We start from the raw sequence: 17,861 nt of genomic DNA on the forward strand, positions 1-17,861 counted from the left end.
TAAGTGCATTCCTCTCCCTCTCCCGAGCAACAAATCAGGCTGCTGATGTTGTAGCAACTGAAACGACGACAAACGCTGCTTTTCTCGGATATAAAGTTCCTCCTTTTTTTTAAACAACCAACAGGTCACATAAAAAAAACAGGAGTACACAGACATGTCCTGCTTTATTTTTGAGTGGGACAGAGTGGGTACAGTAAGGGACTGAGTGGTAATGGGTGGTACAGAGTGGGTACAGAGTGGTACTGGGTGGTACAGATTGGTCTTGGGTGGTATAGAATGAGGACAGAGAGGGACAGAGTAAGTACAGAGTGCAACTGAGTGGGCACAGAGTGGTATTGGGTAGTATAGAGTGGGTATAGAGTGATCTTAGGTGGTACCGAGTGGGTACAGTGAAGAGGTTTTATTATGGCTTTCTTATTTCTGGCTGTAGCAAAGCAGCAGGAATATGCTATCAGTTATAGGATGTCAATGGTGAAGTCAATCAGATCTAATCTCAGGCACATTGTTGCCCATCAACTGGCTCAATGCAGGCATGTCATCATGATAGCATGATCAAACACATTACAGGTTAGAAAATATCTGCGATGTTTATTTGAAAGCTGGTACTATAAATATGTAGATTGGCTGCTAATGTAGTGATCACACTCTAAGCGTTAGCTGCTAAAGTGGGAGACCACAGTCTTAGCGTTCGCTGCTAAAGTGGGAGACCACAGTCTTAGCGTTAGCTGCTAAAGTGGGAGACCACAGTTTTAGCGTTAGCTGCTAAAGTGGGAGACCACAGTTTTAGCGTTAGCTGCTAAAGTGGGAGACCACAGTTTTAGCGTTAGCTGCTAAAGTGGGAGACCACAGTTTTAGCGTTAGCTGCTAAAGTGGGAGACCACAGTTTTAGCGTTAGCTGCTAAAGTGGGAGACCACAGTTTTAGCGTTAGCTGCTAAAGTGAGAGCATTTGGTTTTAGCGTTAGCTGCTAATGTGAGAGACTTTGGTTCAGCAGTGTCCACTGAACATTTTACAGATGAGAAAATACATGAAATACATAATTTAATGGATATTTTCTCTGTCCCAACAGTTAATTTGCAGGATAAAATGATTATTGTGGTTTTCTGTTTGGCTTCCGACAGCTGCTGTCTCATTCAGTTTACCTGTTAATAAAGCTTTTGATGACTGAACCTGCATTCACCAGTTGGACCAAACGGGACCAGAGGCTGACCCACACAGACATGTTGTAGCTGAACTGGGACAGAGATTTAAGCTTTAGCGTGATGATGATGATGATGATGGTGGTGTCTGTGGGGATGACCCAAAGCTTCACCGCAGTGTTCATCTGTGGTTGTGCTTATTTACAGCATTTGGGCAGACATCTCCCCTGCAGTGGTCATTGGCCCGTGACATCGACGAATTCCATCTGATGGAACAAACTGTGTCTTCAACACAGAAATTCAACCAGGAACTCTTACAGAGATGTCCTTTCTCTGGCCAGAGGACTCTCGAGCTCATGGTAGAAGCTTCCTTGATGTTAGAAACAGATTAACTGTTTAAATACCACTTAAATCACAAATTTTAAAGCTTTTGTTGTAGTACAATGAAGTACAAGTACATTATCAAGATGTTTATTTTATGAATACTTTCAGAAAATATTAATGACCTGAATCTTTTGCAGAAAATTAAGCTTCAACTCAGATGCGCATTTGACATTTTATTTAATCACGAATATCATCTTCAATTGTTTACTTAGTTAGCCTGCTGCTCATTATTATTATTTATACTATTCAATATCCAATTCCACTAGTGTTAAGGTATAAGACCTGTACATACCATCTGTAATTATGTTAATAGCTTCTGCCAACACTGGATGTATATTTAAAGTCCATCCGTAATTAATGCTCATCGTACTCAAATCAGTATATTGTGACAATCACTTTATGCCACAGCTGTAAAATACTTGTACGTACTGCAGATAATATATACTTTGCACTTTATTGCACTCTGGTTAGATGCCAATTGTGTTTCATTGCATTGTACTTGTACATGTGTAATGACAATAAAGTTGAATTTAATCTAATCTAATCGGGGATGTCAGTTAATTAGAATATGAAATCACAAATGTCCTGAGTTAACTTGCAACTAATTGTGTTTTTTTTTATACTTGTATGAGCAGTTACATATCAGTACTTATAGAATAAGGCACCTGCTTTTACCAGGACTAAGTACGCTGCAGGGCTCCAGCACCATAACTCCTCATATCGCCATCTTGGCAGCGTCATGCGTGTCGTCTCGCCCAGAAAATACAAATATGGGCAAAGAGGTGGAGCTGAGAGGGGGGCTGTGAGCGTCATGATGGATGATTGACATCGAGCAAACTCCGAGCTTTTTGTAGCTAAGAGCTAACCAAGCTAACCCCGAGATAACGGGAGGTTATCTAACGGAGGTAAGTGGGCTAAAGCTAAGTCGCGTTGTTAACCTGCTAAAAACAGCGGTTGTTCTACGTTCTTCTGACTTGAAGCGGGAGATCGGGTACCTGTCAATCAGAAGGACACACCCCTAAATATGCCGAATTTCGAGATTAAATTACCTTTAAACAGGCGAGTTAGAAAAAAATTCACTCCCCCCACAGCTGTCATGCAGGTAAACCTGACCTATAAACCGAAAATGGATTTTTGTACCAGGCTGTAAACATGTTTATTTCTGCTGTAAACATGTTTATTTCCACAGTAAACATGTTTATTCCTGCTGTAAACATGTTTATTTCTGCTGTAAACATGTTTATTCCTGCTGTAAACATGTTTATTTCTGCTGTGAAGTTGGTCTTTTTAACATGGGAGTCTATGGGGATTTGCTCTGTTTTGCAGCCCCTAGTGGATGAAGGGGGAACTGCAGTTTTATGCACTTCCGCATCGGCTTCACTTTTAACTGCCGGAGGTTGCCGCTTGGTTCTAGCAGTTTGTGTGGAGGATTATTTACAGAAAGGCGGTCATGACAGACTAAAGCTCCGTTTCTGCTTCTTTTCCAAAACAGGGTCGTCCGTTTCAAATGTTGTAAGTCTCCGTCACAGTTAATCAGCTCACCCACTAGTGGGCAGTGCTGAGTTCAGCGTTCACTCTCACGTGTTGACCGCGGTTGGTATCGTCGGCCGCTGTAAAGTCATTTCAAACCGTCTACAAACACCAGAAGAAGAAAACCACTGAGTTTTTTATTTCTAAACTTCTTCAGGTGCTTTTTATTTGGCGTTTTCTCCATCATCTTTTCTTGTTCCTCCTCTTCTTCTCTGGTTTGTTGCCTCACACTGCCCTCTGTGGTTTCTGGTGGTATTGCTCTGTTTTCTGCGTCAGGTGGCAGATAGCTGAGCTCCTAGAAAAACTGCTTAAATTACGTCGGTAGCTGATGCAGGAGACGGATGAAAATGTTGGCGTATCCATCTTCTGCGTCCAGCATAAACCGAGCCGTCGTGGTGTTAGCGTTAGCTGCTAATGCCGCAGTCTTGGTATTAGCTCTTATGAATGTGAGCATATAAAAATGCAGCATTACAAGTGCTGATCAGAATAACTTTTTCAGATCTAGAAGATATTTTAAATGTTCATGTGTACATTTTCACATCTTCAGTGATCCTGACTCATCGCTTTCTAAAAGTCTTTCTGCACCCCCAGGAGTATCTCCAAATACCCCCGTTTGAGAAACACTGACTCAGCACAACATATTTAGTGGGAGAATAAGAGAAATACTGTGTAAAATCAGCATTAAAACACAATGAAATGCTTGTATTTTGTTCTCTTTTACCTCATATCTGAAATAAATCAGCATTAGGCAGGAGTGGTTTCACAGTCTGTGCTGAAAAACATAAAACCATCAGTGTTTGTGGAGACAAAAACAATGTCTGAGCAACTCAAGCCCGTGGTCTCCTATAAATTTTGGCGGGTGAAAATCCCACAGTGAGGCTGCTCCCAGAAGAACCCCCTGCAAGCCATTCTGTCTTGTTGCTCAACAACAACACACACACAACCTGAGGCTAACCTCTGTGCCTAAGTGGTTTTTCTAACTCTCAAAAATGTGTTTCAGCATCAGCAAAAAATGCAGAGATTGACGACGGTATGACAGACTGCAGTGTGGTGAAGACCTTCCCTCCCCTCGAGGAGATGTGGGGTCAGACTTTTACAGCATCACACCGGCCAAAGCTGCAAACCAACACAACGCTTCTCAATTTTTACCCAAGCACTTCTCAGAAAGCTTGAACACAAGAATGCAGACCCTTGGGGGGAGAAACACAAACTTGTGGAGCTAATTGTTTTCATCAGAGGGTTGACTGTCTTGGTGAACATTAGCAGAGAATGTAGCGTTGACACCCTCCGAGATGTTTCATTTAAACCTGGTGCTGTCAAACACCAGTCAGAATAAAATCCTGGAATAAAAACTGCACACATACCTTCCTCCTTGACCGTTTCTGCAGCCGGCTTGGAGATTTCTTCTCTCCTTTGCTTTATGGCCTGTAGTTCCTTCTTCAACTGTCGCGCCTCCTTCCGTAATTCATCACTGTGAGCAGAGAAACAACTTTGATTCAACGTTTATTCCTGCAAAAACACAGGTTATAGCGGTGGCCGGAAGGAGCTCGTAACGTCTGACGACCAGTTTAAAGCTTTCACCGAGTCGTTCGAACTGCAGGACACTGATGTGACGGTCATGGCTCATTATACGGGCACAGAGAAGCAATTTAAAACTCGCCGTGAAAGGCGACGGCTGAATCTGCCATTAAAAGCTGGTGTTACTCCAATTAATTTAATGGAGTTTCCGTAAACACTCCACCTCTCTGAGTGTCTGGAAAGCTCAGGAATGGGGTTAAAATGAGAAGACTTGAGCAAAGTCAAGTTTACCAAGTCTTAGATCAGGCCAATAAGTCTGAACGAACAACTGAAGGGCAACGAGGGCCAAGTCAACAAGTCAAGACCATGTAAAGACCAAGAAATCAACACAGACAGACAGACAAGTCCCATAAAACAACAAGTTCACCAAGAAGAATGAAAACAAGTTGGAAATGAAAAGACCAAACCATCAGGTTGTCAGGAACAAGGAAAGACCAGCAAGTCACAAGTCAATATGACAAATGATGAATAACAAGTCCCCAAAATAAAAGAAAAAGTTCAAGTCAGCAATTTTCAATGTGAATAGTACGAGTTCAAGTTAAAGTCGAAACCATCAAGTCCCAGGTCAGTTTTAAACAAAAAAACCAGTCAGTCCCAAGTCAATATGACACGCAATGGCTAACAAACTGCCACAAAGAAGAACTCAAGGCCAACAAATTCACAGCAAGTTAAAGCCAAGTCGAAACCATCAAGTCCCAGGTCAGTTTCAACCAAGGACCAGCGCTCATTCCAAGAAATGACCAACAAGTCCCAAAGAAAGAAAAAGTTGAATTCAACACAGTTTATCAGAAAAAGTCAAGGCCAATAAATGCGAGGCAAGGACTATGAGGTCAAGTCAGGACCAAATCAAGACCACCTGGTCACAGGCCAATTAACAACCAAAGACCAACAGACTCCAAGTCACGACAAGCAAGTCCCAAATAGGAATAAGTTAAGCAAATCTGAGTAAACAACAGTCAAAGGCAGCAATCTCAGGTCTGTTCCAACCATGCCAAGTCACGTCATGCCTCACGTCCAAAGGACAAAGAGACAAAATTATTAATAGAAATAAAAATCCAACAAGTTCCAAGTTAAAACTTACAGGTTCCAACTAAAAAACAAGTCTGAGTAAAGAAAAGTCTGTTTCAGTAAACCAGAAGTCAGGATTACAGTTTTAAATCAAGTCCCGAGTCAAAACCAACACTGCCAAGCCAAGGCATAGAAAGTCTTCCAGGCCAGAAAGTTCCAACATCAAATTCACCGAAAAGTCAGCAAATTATCGCTAATCTCCACCTTAAGACCAACAAATCCGGAATCTAAGGCCAGGCATCCCAGCTCTGGTCCCTGATGGTCAACGTCCCTCAGGCTTCACATGTTTCCTGCTTCAACACACCTGACCCAAAAGAAAGGACCATAAAGCTCATCCAGAACTGAATAAGATGCTGTTGGAGAGAGATTTTCATCTGAATAAGGTGTGGTAAACCTGAGCCAGGACCGAGGCCTTAGAGGTTCAGCATAGCTGATCTCTGTACTCTAAACTAATCAATCCCAAGTCCCAGAATGCAGTGATCAGGTCCTGCATCCAAGCAGATGAGCTGCAGACCGGCTGAAGGGCCAGAAAAAGTTTATTTTCTCATTTACCAGGAAAATTTCCAAGTCAAGTCCAGCAGAAGAACCAGATCGTGTCTCAGGTCCGCACTAAGTCCAGACTTAACCCGGGTTCCTAGTCAGGAGAGTCACCAGCTTACCGGTCATAAGCAGCAATAACATGGGTACAGTCAGAACTAGACCATCAGTCAACACAGACTCCATCAGGTCCAAGTTAAACCTTGTACGTTGTTGGTGGCGTCTGTAATAAAGGACTCTGCAAAGGGAATTACAGGGGTCTGCTGGAGGCCAGTGGAGGCCAGTCTCCCTTATAAAAGCTGAACGGGATGGCAGAGGCAGGCCGAGACACGTCCGGGCTGCCTCGTCTTCAGGTACTGTCCCTTTTGGCAAGTGGCCCGGCTCCAACAACACCATCAATGTGGATTATTGTTCCCGTTCAGATGACTAACGCCAGTGGCACAGCAGACATGTTATGTTAGAAAATAACAAGGTTTTCCTTCTTCCTGACAGCTCTGCTTCCAGCTGCAGGGCCACAAAGCTCAGGTAAGCTGCAGACAGCGGGCCCCTGGCCTAAAAACATGCCAGACATCTCCAGACCAAACAATGACTGCTTTTGTTTCTTCCATCTGCTTCATTTATGTTCCTTTCCTTCCTTTTATCTGCAGCTCTGACTCTGCTGCTCGCAGCTCGTCTTGCATTAGTTTAATTCTCTAACATTGTCTGTGGCGAGGCATCAAACTGCCAGATATTCTGGCTGGAAGAGCCTTGGCAAACATCAGCATCTGTCTGACTTCTTCCCATGTCTCGTCCTCGTCAGCTTGGCTGCTTCCTCTGAGGATCCACATGAGGAATCAGTCAGACGCTGGCTTGTTAGGCTTTTACTTTCAGGGTTGCCAAGAGCAGAACTGCTTGGCAGAGTCCGCTTCCATCCGTGCAACAACAACAAAACCCACATTTTACATACAATGCAGTAACAGCAAACAGATGTGGAGCGGTGTGGAACGCCGCGGTGCTGCTTCAGCATCAAGACTGACTGCGGAGAGACGTGGTGAGGACCGAGAAGTCTTCTGCTTTCCTCTGATTTATTCTCATTAAATGTGAATTATCGCTGCAGGGACCCCGGACGGGACCCCGGTCCGACGGGACCCCGGTCCGACGGGACCCCGGTCCGACGGGACCCCGGTCCGACCCCGGACGGGACCCCGGTCCGACGGGACTCCGGTCCGACGGGACTCCGGTCCGACCCCGGACGGGACCCCGGTCCGACGGGACTCCGGTCCGACCCCGGACGGGACCCCGGTCCGACGGGACTCCGGTCCGACGGGACCCCGGTCCGGCCCCGGTCTGACCCCGGACGGGACCCCGGTCCGACGGGACCCCGGTCCGACGGGACTCCAGCTGCGTTGCAGGGTCGAGCCCATTCTATCCCAAGTTGTAAATGATTAAAAACGAATATTTTTATGATGAAGACAGAAACTGTCAAAGTGAGGCAGGAAGCTGAAACCATCCTGCTTCCATCACCTGAACTTTCCTTCATCCTTTAGTTTCCATCTGCTCTCTGTGTTTTACCTTGTTTTAACTTTCCTTTATGCTGTGAAGCAGCTCTGACAGTTTCTAAAACACCAAACGAGCCTGAAGACCCGGCAGCTGAATGATGAGAGGAAACTAGAAGGAGGAATCGAACCCGCGGACTGAGACGGGAGTCATCACACGCCCTTCCTCCAGCCAGGAACACTGTGGACTGACTGATCCTTTCCGCCTGCCTCAACACGCCGCCAGGCAAAACGGTAACGCCACGGTAATACAAGTATGGGCACCACCACCACCTGTCCCAACACACCTGAGAGTTCACATGCAACCCCAAAACTGTTCAGCATCAGGTTTCACTTCACTCTGAGCCAATTATACCGAGACCCGGTCCCGACCGGGTTCCAACGAGCCGACCCAGATCGGAGGGTCGGTGTACCGAGACCCGGTCCCGACCGGGTTCCAACGAGCCGACCCAGATCGGAGGGTCGGTGTACCGAGACCCGGTCCCGACCGGGTTCCAACGAGCCGACCCAGATCGGAGGGTCGGTGTACCGAGACCCGGTCCCGACCGGGTTCCAACGAGCCGACCCGGATCGGAGCAGAACCGGACAGCTGCAGCCTCTAAGACCATTTCTTGACGTTTTCCAGACTAAACAGTCCGAATCTGGAGCTGATCTGTAAACTGCTGCATTCCATTTAGTTTAAGACTTTATACAAAAGCAGACACCCTGCGGGGGAGGGGGTTAAAATAAATTAAAATATTAAATTAAGTGTTGGATAGCAACAGCTCTTCACTTGATTATAAGTGAAACAAAAGCAGGAAGAAATGCGACATCAGGAGGTCAAAGTTCCTGTGAGTTACGAACGTTTTGATTTATTTTCATATTTATAATTTATTCAGGAAGATTTCCTGCAGCTGAACTGATGCTGAGCTTCACATGATATCGTTATGCTCCGTTTGAAGAATTTTCCCTTTATTGTTCCGAAATTTATTCAGACTGATGGGAGTTTTATGACCAGCTAGACTGACGTTTCCTGAAACATCGTGTTTTACCACAGAAAATATCTCCGTAAACAAATTATAATGACATGATCTGTAGAAATCTAGAGATGGTGGAAAGAAACTGATCACATCAATCAGATGGACTAAAAATCAATCCTGACACTGAATCAGGAGCTTCAGTATGTAGAATCTGACCCGTTAACTGTAGTCAGTCTGCAGATGTGATGTTTCCATGGAGACGTGACGTTTCCATGGAGACGTGATGTTTCCATGCAGACGTGACGTTTCCATGGAGACATGATGTTTCAGCCTCAGCTGTCAGATTCTGAGGTTAAAATGATGTAAAATTAATGTATGAACTGATAAAGCAGCATAAAGAGCAACCAGAAGAAGAAAACAGCTGTTTCTGCTTCTGTTTAACATCATCCGCATTAACTCAGCTGCATCCCAAACGTCTTCTTGGCTTTATTCCAGCCATAGAGGATCATTATTTTCCTGCTTTTCTCATCACATGTTGATCTTTGGCTGCTCCTGATTGGACGTTACCGTCAGTTTAAGCTCTCTGATTGGTGGAAAGTCTGACAGGAAGTGTCTTCATCATCATGTTATTGTGGATGCTGGATCGTAAACCTACTGGTCTGGGTATGCATCACAGTAACACACTGCGGTTCCTGGTGATGACACTGATGGAACTTTAAGGATCCGTTTCCAAGCAAAAGCAGACTGAAGAGAGTTCCATCCTTATCGTCATTTTCATGTAAACTTAGTGATGAAGATCACTGAACATGTCCAGAAACTAGGAAAAGACCCGGCAGACAGGTTTACGGACGTCTTCCACGCCCAGTCCAGGTGCAGGACGCATTCCTTCTGCTTCCGGAAAGGATCAAACATAGCGAGTGGATAAAGAGCCCCGTTCCTCCCCACCGGTCCTGTCAGGGCAGCCTGACCTCCGCCTCCTGCAGACAAACGGACCCCCCGGCGCCCTGGCAGCCTCCGTCTGCTGCTAACACAGAGAGCTGTGGAGGAGGAACTCCTCATGAAGAAAGCATACGAGGGACTGGCGGCGAGCCCAGGACTCTTGCAGGAGTCTGAGAACCACGCGGGAATCCAACCAGCAGCCACGACCGTGGGCTTCATCACAAACTCTCCGTTTTCTCATCTGGGGAGGAAAAAATGTAAACAGTGACGAAACGGAGTCCTTCCAGCATGGCTGTCGTTCCCATGGTGACGGCTAACCTCCCTGCGAGGGGCTTGCCACGGCGTGGATCCAGGAGAGGAGAGGAGAACTGCACGACGGCGATCCGACGGCGACGCGGGGAACTGCACGACGGCGATCCGACGGCGACGCGGGGAACTGCACGACGGCGATCCGACGGCGACGCGGGGAACTGCACGACGGCGATCCGACGGCGACGCGGGGAACTGCACGACGGCGATCCGACGGCGACGCGGGGAACTGCACGACGGCGATCCGACGGCGACGCGGGGAACTGCACGACGGCGATCCGACGGCGACGCGGGGAACTGCACGACGGCGATCCGACGGCGACGCGGGGAACTGCACGACGGCGATCATCAGGCAGAAAGTCAACTAGTCGCTTCTTATCGTGCTGAAATTACCCCAGAAATATAACAAATACACACATTTAGCTACACACAACTTAGCGACACAAAAATTCTGTAAATGTAAGAAATACAGAAATCTTTCCTGAAATGTGTATAAATATTGATGAGAAACTTCCAGCAGCTTCGGCTTTTATGTTCATTATTTACAATGTTTATTTTTTTAATTACTTAAATTTAAATATATTTATTTATTGTTTCCATTTTCTTGTTTATTTTCTTTTTATTTTGGATTTTTTTTTTGCTGTGTTTTTTTTCCCATTTCAAATTATTTTTATTTATTTAGTTTGGTGATTTTTATACTTTATTTTTAATAATAATATATATGTGGGTTTTTTTTTTTTTAAATTAAAGCGACTTTAACCTTTTTTATGATTTTGAAGTTAAACTGACATTCTGTTAAACCTTAATAAAAATAACTAATTATTCTATTGTCGATATTACCTTTCATAATTAAAACAATAAAAAAAACATGATCATAATCAATAATAAAAAAATAAATAAACAAAGAAAGAGAAAGAAAAAAACAAACAAATAAATAAATGTTTATTTCAGTCTTATTTTTATGTCCTGATTTTCCCACAGTCTTTGAAATGAACGCACTTGATGGGAACGGAGAATATTCATAAACATGTCATATTAGAGATAAAACGCTTTACAACAAACATGGCAGTTCCATCTATTTTACTACGGTGTCTCTGAATGGACAAACAAGCTGAAAACATCAGGTAGGAGCTGAGGCGCCATTTGGGATACATAAGCACCACAGAAGAAGACAGGACACACGCAGTGCATCATGACTGCACCTGAGGACCAAAGCATCTCGGTGTCAGATTGAATTTGGACTACTGAGGCCACCGTACATTCACAGCTGTGCTATACCCATCTCCACCTCTAGATGGCAGTAATTCTATGCGTGATCCTAATGAGGGATGATCATTATTATTAAGCCCAAAACAGTTTATATTTACAATTGTTTCTTTTTATTAAGCATTGGTTCCTATAATATTTTCCTACATATTGATTCCAGGGATCGAACGTCAACATTCCGTTTACTGTGTGTCTGCCATGACGGTAATGCAGCGTCGCATTGTGGCATGTTCCACTGTGGTACTTTCCACGGTACGATACTAGAAGGACAGGATGAAATGCTCACAGAGTGGAGATTAAGGTCGGAGCAAATCATCAACATTGAAGACAACAAATAAACATCTTTACAGGCTCTACTGGACAAAACATAAATGTCAAATAAAAAATATTGAATGAAGATTAATTATAATTCACTTAATCAGGTTCACCTGTAAGCACACATGTAACCTGTCAATCACCTGTCAACATGTAAATATAAAGACATGTAAACATGCAAACATGTAAACATGTAGACATGTAAACATGCAGACATGTAAACATGCAGACATGTAAACATCAAGACATGTAAACATGCAAACATGTAAACATGCAAACATGTAAACATGCAGACATGTAAACATGTAGACATGTAAACATGCAGACATGTAAACATGCAGACATGTAAACATCAAGACATGTAAACATGTAAACATGAAGACATGTAAACATGCAAACATGTAGACATGCAAACATGTAAACATGAAGACTTGTAAACATGAAGACTTGTAAACATGCAGATATGTAAACATGAAGAAATGTAAACATGAAGACATGCAAACATGTAAACATGAAGACATGTAAACATGCAAACATGTAAACATGAAGACTTGTAAACATGAAGACTTGTAAACATGAAGACATGCAGACATGTAAACATGCAGACATGCAGACATGTAAACATGCAGACATGTAAACATGCAAACATGTAAACATGAAGACATGTAAACATGCAAACATGTAAACATGAAGACGTAAACATGTAAACATGTAAACATGAAGACATGCAGACATGTAAACATGTAAAAATGAAGACATGTAAACATGTAAAAATGAAGACATGTAAACATGTAAACATGAAGACGTAAACATGTAAACATGTAAACATGAAGACATGTAAACATGTAAAAATGAAGACATGTAAACATGTAAACATGTAAACATGAAGACATGCAGACATGTAAACATGTAAAAATGAAGACATGTAAACATGAAGACATGCAGACATGTAAACATGTAAAAATGAAGACATGCAGACATGTAAACATGTGAAAATGAAGACATGCAGACATGTAAACATGTGAAAATGAAGACATGCAGACATGTAAACATGAAGACATGCAGACATTTAAACATGCAAACATGTGGAAGTTGGAGCATCAGAACCAGGAGAAACATTGTTGTTCCACAACCTGACTCCAACCACCCAGCAACACAACAACATGGGTTGCTGGGAGCTCTGGTCTCCGCCTGCCATCCCATAAAGACTTTCTGGCTCCGCTGCTGCCCTGCAACAATGGCGCCTTTGTCCTGGACCAACACGGTACCTACCAGGCTGCGCTTTGATTTCCTGCCAAGACAAACCACTGAGTTGGGTTTCAGCTCTGCAGCTTGTGTTTAATATCCTACAGTCTGCCTGTTGGCAGGACACACACACACACACACACACACACACACACACACACACACACACACAGGCCCGCTGCTCCTCACCATAGCGCTGACGAGAGATGCTCGTGACGCGAGCTGAGACTACCTGCTCCGAGGAAACGGATGACAGATAAATGAACCCTCTCCGTCCCGTTTTACACCTTCCCAGTCTGGCCTTCGCCACATCCTACTGGTGCTGACGTCAACATTCCAGTTCAAATAGCAGACCCACTGATGCTGGCCCAATTGGCAAAACGTGCATGTTTCTGTGCTGCGTGCACGTGAGCGAGCAGATGGGAACTGGACTGTGGCTGATGAAAGGGGGGAAATGTCGGCTCACCTCACAGCTTCAGCAGCGTTTTAGCCAACGTTCAGCTCGGTCCGTCAGCGAGCAGGTCGCAACACCAGGCTGCTTCCCTACGCAGCGCAGGACAGGAGAAAAGAGTGTTCCAGCACATGCACGCTGGAGCCCTCTGGTCCCCTTTAGAGGCCCACTTCCACCTCTGGCTCCGAGGTCCACAGGAACAAACTGGGACCAGAACACCCGCAGCCGGACACGCTGCTGTCCTCTGATTGGTGGAAAGAATCCTCACTATGCGACAACCAGCAGGGCGTCCACCCCCTCCGCAGCATCGTGCCGTTCCCGCATCCTGCCAGTCTGGATCTGGTCATCTGCCGCTCCATAGCAGGCAGGGGCGGAAAATCGGATCAAAAAATCGGAAATCGGGATTTTTTTTTGCTTCACAATCTTAAAATCCATTTTTTGTGAAAATGTTTTTTTTTCCCAAACAAATAAAATGAATTCATGATAAAATATTAGTCTTAATCTTTATTGTTTTTTATTGATCTTTCTACTCGTCTTCCTGGGCGTTCTAGCAGCAGAATGATGGTCTAGCTGCTGCGTCGTTCATTCCTCGTGGAAATGAAAAAAACGACGAGTAAAAAAAAGTTTTATACATTTTTTTTCTTTTTAATCTGCAAAAATCAGCAATGTCGGATAATTGTGAGAATCGCAATTTCAATCGATTCAGCGCCCAAAAAATCAGAATCGAGTTGAATCGAGACAGAAGCGTATCGTCACATCCCAACTGGCAGGTAAGGATACGGTTGCTATGGAAACCCAAAAGGATTATCCCGTAACAACTCAGAGACGGTGGTGGGAACTAACCCCCCCCCCCCCCCCGGAGACGAAGCATCGGGAGCAACAATCTTAGGGAGGAAGAAACCAGCTGAAGAAGCGGTTCAACTTGCGGTAACATGAGTCAGCGCCCCCCCCCCCCCCCCCCGCCCCCCCCCCTCGCGGGGGTGTGAGCGCCACTTCAGACTGACGACCTGCTCCGTTTGCAGACCAGAGTCTCCGACCGTCACAACAAGCCGGTCGGAGCGCCAGCAGGATGAAAACCGTGGTTTGAGCTCGTCTTCCTGCTGCATCCTTCATCATCGTCTCCACAAGGAGCTCAAACCACACACACACACACAGGTTAACATCCTCGGCTCGTCCTGCATCAGTTTCCTCGCTGTTTCCAGGTGGATCTGGAATAAAACTGATCCAGGTGTCATGGGACAGAAGAGCCACTCAGGTGTTTTATCTGAGCGCTCCCACAGCGCCCCCCTGTGGCCACCAGGCTGTACTACAGGTGGGAGTCGTACCTGCGGCTGCTCTTCTGCCCTCGCTCCTTCTCCTCTTCCACTTCTGCCGTTTTCTCTCCACCCTTCTCTTTCTGCAGCTTCTTACTGATGAGCTCTCTCATCTTTTCCTTCTGTTCGGGGTCGCACTCTTCATCCTGATCCTCTTCCTCCACGTCGTCGTCTGACTGGAGACAAAACGAGGATGATGAAGCTGAACGAGGAGTGACTGACTTCATCACAGCCGTGTCTGACTCACGCCAGCTGCAGACTTCCTCTTGGTCTTGGTCCTGCTGGGCAGAAGGAGGCTGAAGGTGAAAAAGACACGGGCTGAGGCGGTAGACGATGCTGCGGTTACCACGGTTACCTGTCCACGGCGGGGACGGAGCTCAGCCTGGGGTCGTCTTTCAGGAGGTCGTGGCTGCTTTTACTTTTTCCTTTAAATGTCTGAACAGACAAAGAAAACTTTTATTCTTCTGTTTTTACTGGTTTGGTTTGGTTCTGTCTGTCTGCTCACCTGACTGACTTGGTTCACCATCTCCTCCTCTTCCTCAGCTTCCTCTCCGAACGACAGCAGGCTGAAGTTCCTGAAGCACACACACCACACACACAACACTGAAAACACACACCACACACACAACACTGATCCAGCAAATAACAACAACACATGAATACAACACGATCCTGGACCCTGGATCCTGCCTTCACCGATACAGGGAAAGATTAACCTGGATCCTGGAACCGGATCTTGTGGAACCGGTTTTGGGTTTCTGTCCCGACTCGCGTCCTGCAACTTTTTCAGGTGTCCCTGCAGACCTGGACCGGCTGTTGGATCAGCTGACTTTGACTGTGTGCGTTGGAGCAGGGACACCTGGAAAGCATGGCGGACGGCGGTCCTGGAGGACCGGCGTGGCGGACGGTGGTCTGAAGAAGGGAAACACAGAAGAAGACGTGGCTCACTTGGTGGCCTTGGACTGGGACTTCTTCGCCTCCTCCTTGTCCCGGTCCTTCCTCCCCGTCTTGGTGTGGCGAGGCTGGACGTCGTCGAACGGACAGTGCAGCACCTGCGGCCGAAGCGGCGCCGGTCAGCACAACGCTCGCCATCAAACGGGAACAACGTGAGAAGAAGGAAATACCTCTGCGGTTCGGATCTTGTGGGGGTTCAGAGGTCGCTCATCGCCATCGCACGCCACCTCCGCCAACCGCAGCATGTTGTAAACAGTGTCTCCGGTCACCTGCAAGTAAATGCATCCCGGTACCTGAACGCAGCACGCACGGCACCTTCCCAACACACACCTACCTTCCCAAATATGGTGTGTTTGTTGTTCAGCTCGTCCGCTCGTCCCAGCGTGAAGAAAAACTGACTGCCGTTGTCGTGGGCCCCCGCGTTAGCCATGGCAACCAGACCCCTCCGGTTGAAGCGCAGCCTGGAGTGAAACTCGTCCTGCGAGTTTGGAAACGACGCCGTCAGAGACACGTCAGCTGTTTCTACACCAGCAGAAGCAGAATGGTCCCACCTTGAACGGGCGTCCGTAGATGGACTCTCCGCCGGTCCCCGTCCCCGTCGGGTCCCCCCCCTGAATGATGAACTCTCGCACCACTCTGTGGAAAATGGTGTTGTCATAGTAACCTGCAAATGTTGGAAAACACGGAAGAAAATGTTGTTTGGGGAGCTGAAAGCATGACGGACAACTTTCACAAACCCCGCCCACACCCTGACCAAACCCCGCCCACACTCTCAACCAAACCCCGCCCACACTCTCAACCAAACTCCGCCCACACCCTGTGCACACTTTGTCCCTGTCGTCGTAGCAACGCCAACAAGCCGGCCAGGAGCAGCTGTGAGTGTGTAAAACTGGAATTACGCACGCACACAGAGACACACAGATACAGTAACATACAGGATGCTTTAAGGATCCACCCAGTTTCTACTGGTTTATACTGGAAACCAGTGATCAGGTGCTGACATGCAGCGATGGATTCCAGCAGCACTGATAAACACCTGCGGTGGAAACACAATGAGGATCATATGGAGGTAAAAGACTTTGTGGAAACAGATCCTCCTTTCAGCATGTCCTCAACCACAACACATAAACAGACAATCAATCATCTGGTCAGATGGATCGATTATTACCTCCACCATGGAGGTCATGTGATTATTACCTCCAACACGGAGGTCATGTGATTATTACCTCCAACACGGAGGTCATGTGATTATTACCTCCAACACGGAGGTCATGTGATTATTACCTCCACCATGGAGGTCATGTGATTATTACCTCCACCACGGAGGTCATGTGATTATTACCTCCACCACGGAGGTCATGTGATTATTACCTCCAACACGGAGGTCATGTGATTATTACCTCCAACATGGAGGTCATGTGATTATTACCTCCAACATGGAGGTCATGTGATTATTACCTCCAACACGGAGGTCATGTGATTATTACCTCCAACATGGAGGTCATGTGATTATTACCTCCACCATGGAGGTCATGTGATTATTACCTCCACCATGGAGGTCATGTGATTATTACCTCCACCATGGAGGTCATGTGATTATTACCTCCAACACGGAGGTCATGTGATTATTACCTCCAACATGGAGGTCATGTGATTATTACCTCCAACATAGAGGTCATGTGATTATTACCTCCAACACGGAGGTCATGTGATTATTACCTCCAACATGGAGGTCATGTGATTATTACCTCCACCATGGAGGTCATGTGATTATTACCTCCAACATGGAGGTCATGTGATTATTACCTCCAACACGGAGGTCATGTGATTATTACCTCCAACATGGAGGTCATGTGATTATTACCTCCACCATGGAGGTCATGTGATTATTACCTCCAACACGGAGGTCATGTGATTATTACCTGCAACACGGAGGTCATGTGATTATTACCTCCAACACGGAGGTCATGTGATTATTACCTCCAACATGGAGGTCATGTGATTATTACCTCCAACATGGAGGTCATGTGATTATTACCTCCACCACGGAGGTCATGTGATTACTACCTCCACCATGGAGGTCATGTGATTATTACCTCCAACATGGAGGTCATGTGATTATTACCTCCACCATGGAGGTCATGTGATTATTACCTCCAACACGGAGGTCATGTGATTATTACCTCCAACACGGAGGTCATGTGATTATTACCTCCAACATGGAGGTCATGTGATTATTACCTCCACCACGGAGGTCATGTGATTACTACCTCCACCATGGAGGTCATGTGATTATTACCTCCACCACGGAGGTCATGTGATTATTACCTCCACCACGGA

The 17,861-nt window shown here is 45.9% G+C and overlaps 1 protein-coding gene across 1 annotated transcript in view; it reads right to left on the minus strand.

The window, feature by feature from the left end:
- The window catches only part of cwc27 (CWC27 spliceosome associated cyclophilin), a 42,922-nt gene that overhangs the window by 18,234 nt on the left and 6,827 nt on the right, over positions 1 to 17,861 (minus strand). The window contains exons 3-11 of the mRNA XM_079256048.1: positions 16,073 to 16,185; positions 15,856 to 15,999; positions 15,692 to 15,790; positions 15,516 to 15,619; positions 15,073 to 15,142; positions 14,923 to 15,002; positions 14,815 to 14,845; positions 14,580 to 14,743; positions 4,417 to 4,523 (exon numbers count right to left, since the gene is read on the minus strand). Of these exons, the coding sequence (XP_079112174.1) occupies positions 4,417 to 4,523; positions 14,580 to 14,743; positions 14,815 to 14,845; positions 14,923 to 15,002; positions 15,073 to 15,142; positions 15,516 to 15,619; positions 15,692 to 15,790; positions 15,856 to 15,999; positions 16,073 to 16,185 (912 nt within the window). The remainder of the gene's footprint in view (positions 1 to 4,416; positions 4,524 to 14,579; positions 14,744 to 14,814; positions 14,846 to 14,922; positions 15,003 to 15,072; positions 15,143 to 15,515; positions 15,620 to 15,691; positions 15,791 to 15,855; positions 16,000 to 16,072; positions 16,186 to 17,861) is intronic.

This window comes from Telmatherina bonti, assembly GCF_933228915.1.
Source record: "Telmatherina bonti genome assembly, chromosome: 17".
In the NCBI taxonomy this organism is placed as follows: Eukaryota; Metazoa; Chordata; class Actinopteri; order Atheriniformes; family Telmatherinidae; genus Telmatherina; species Telmatherina bonti.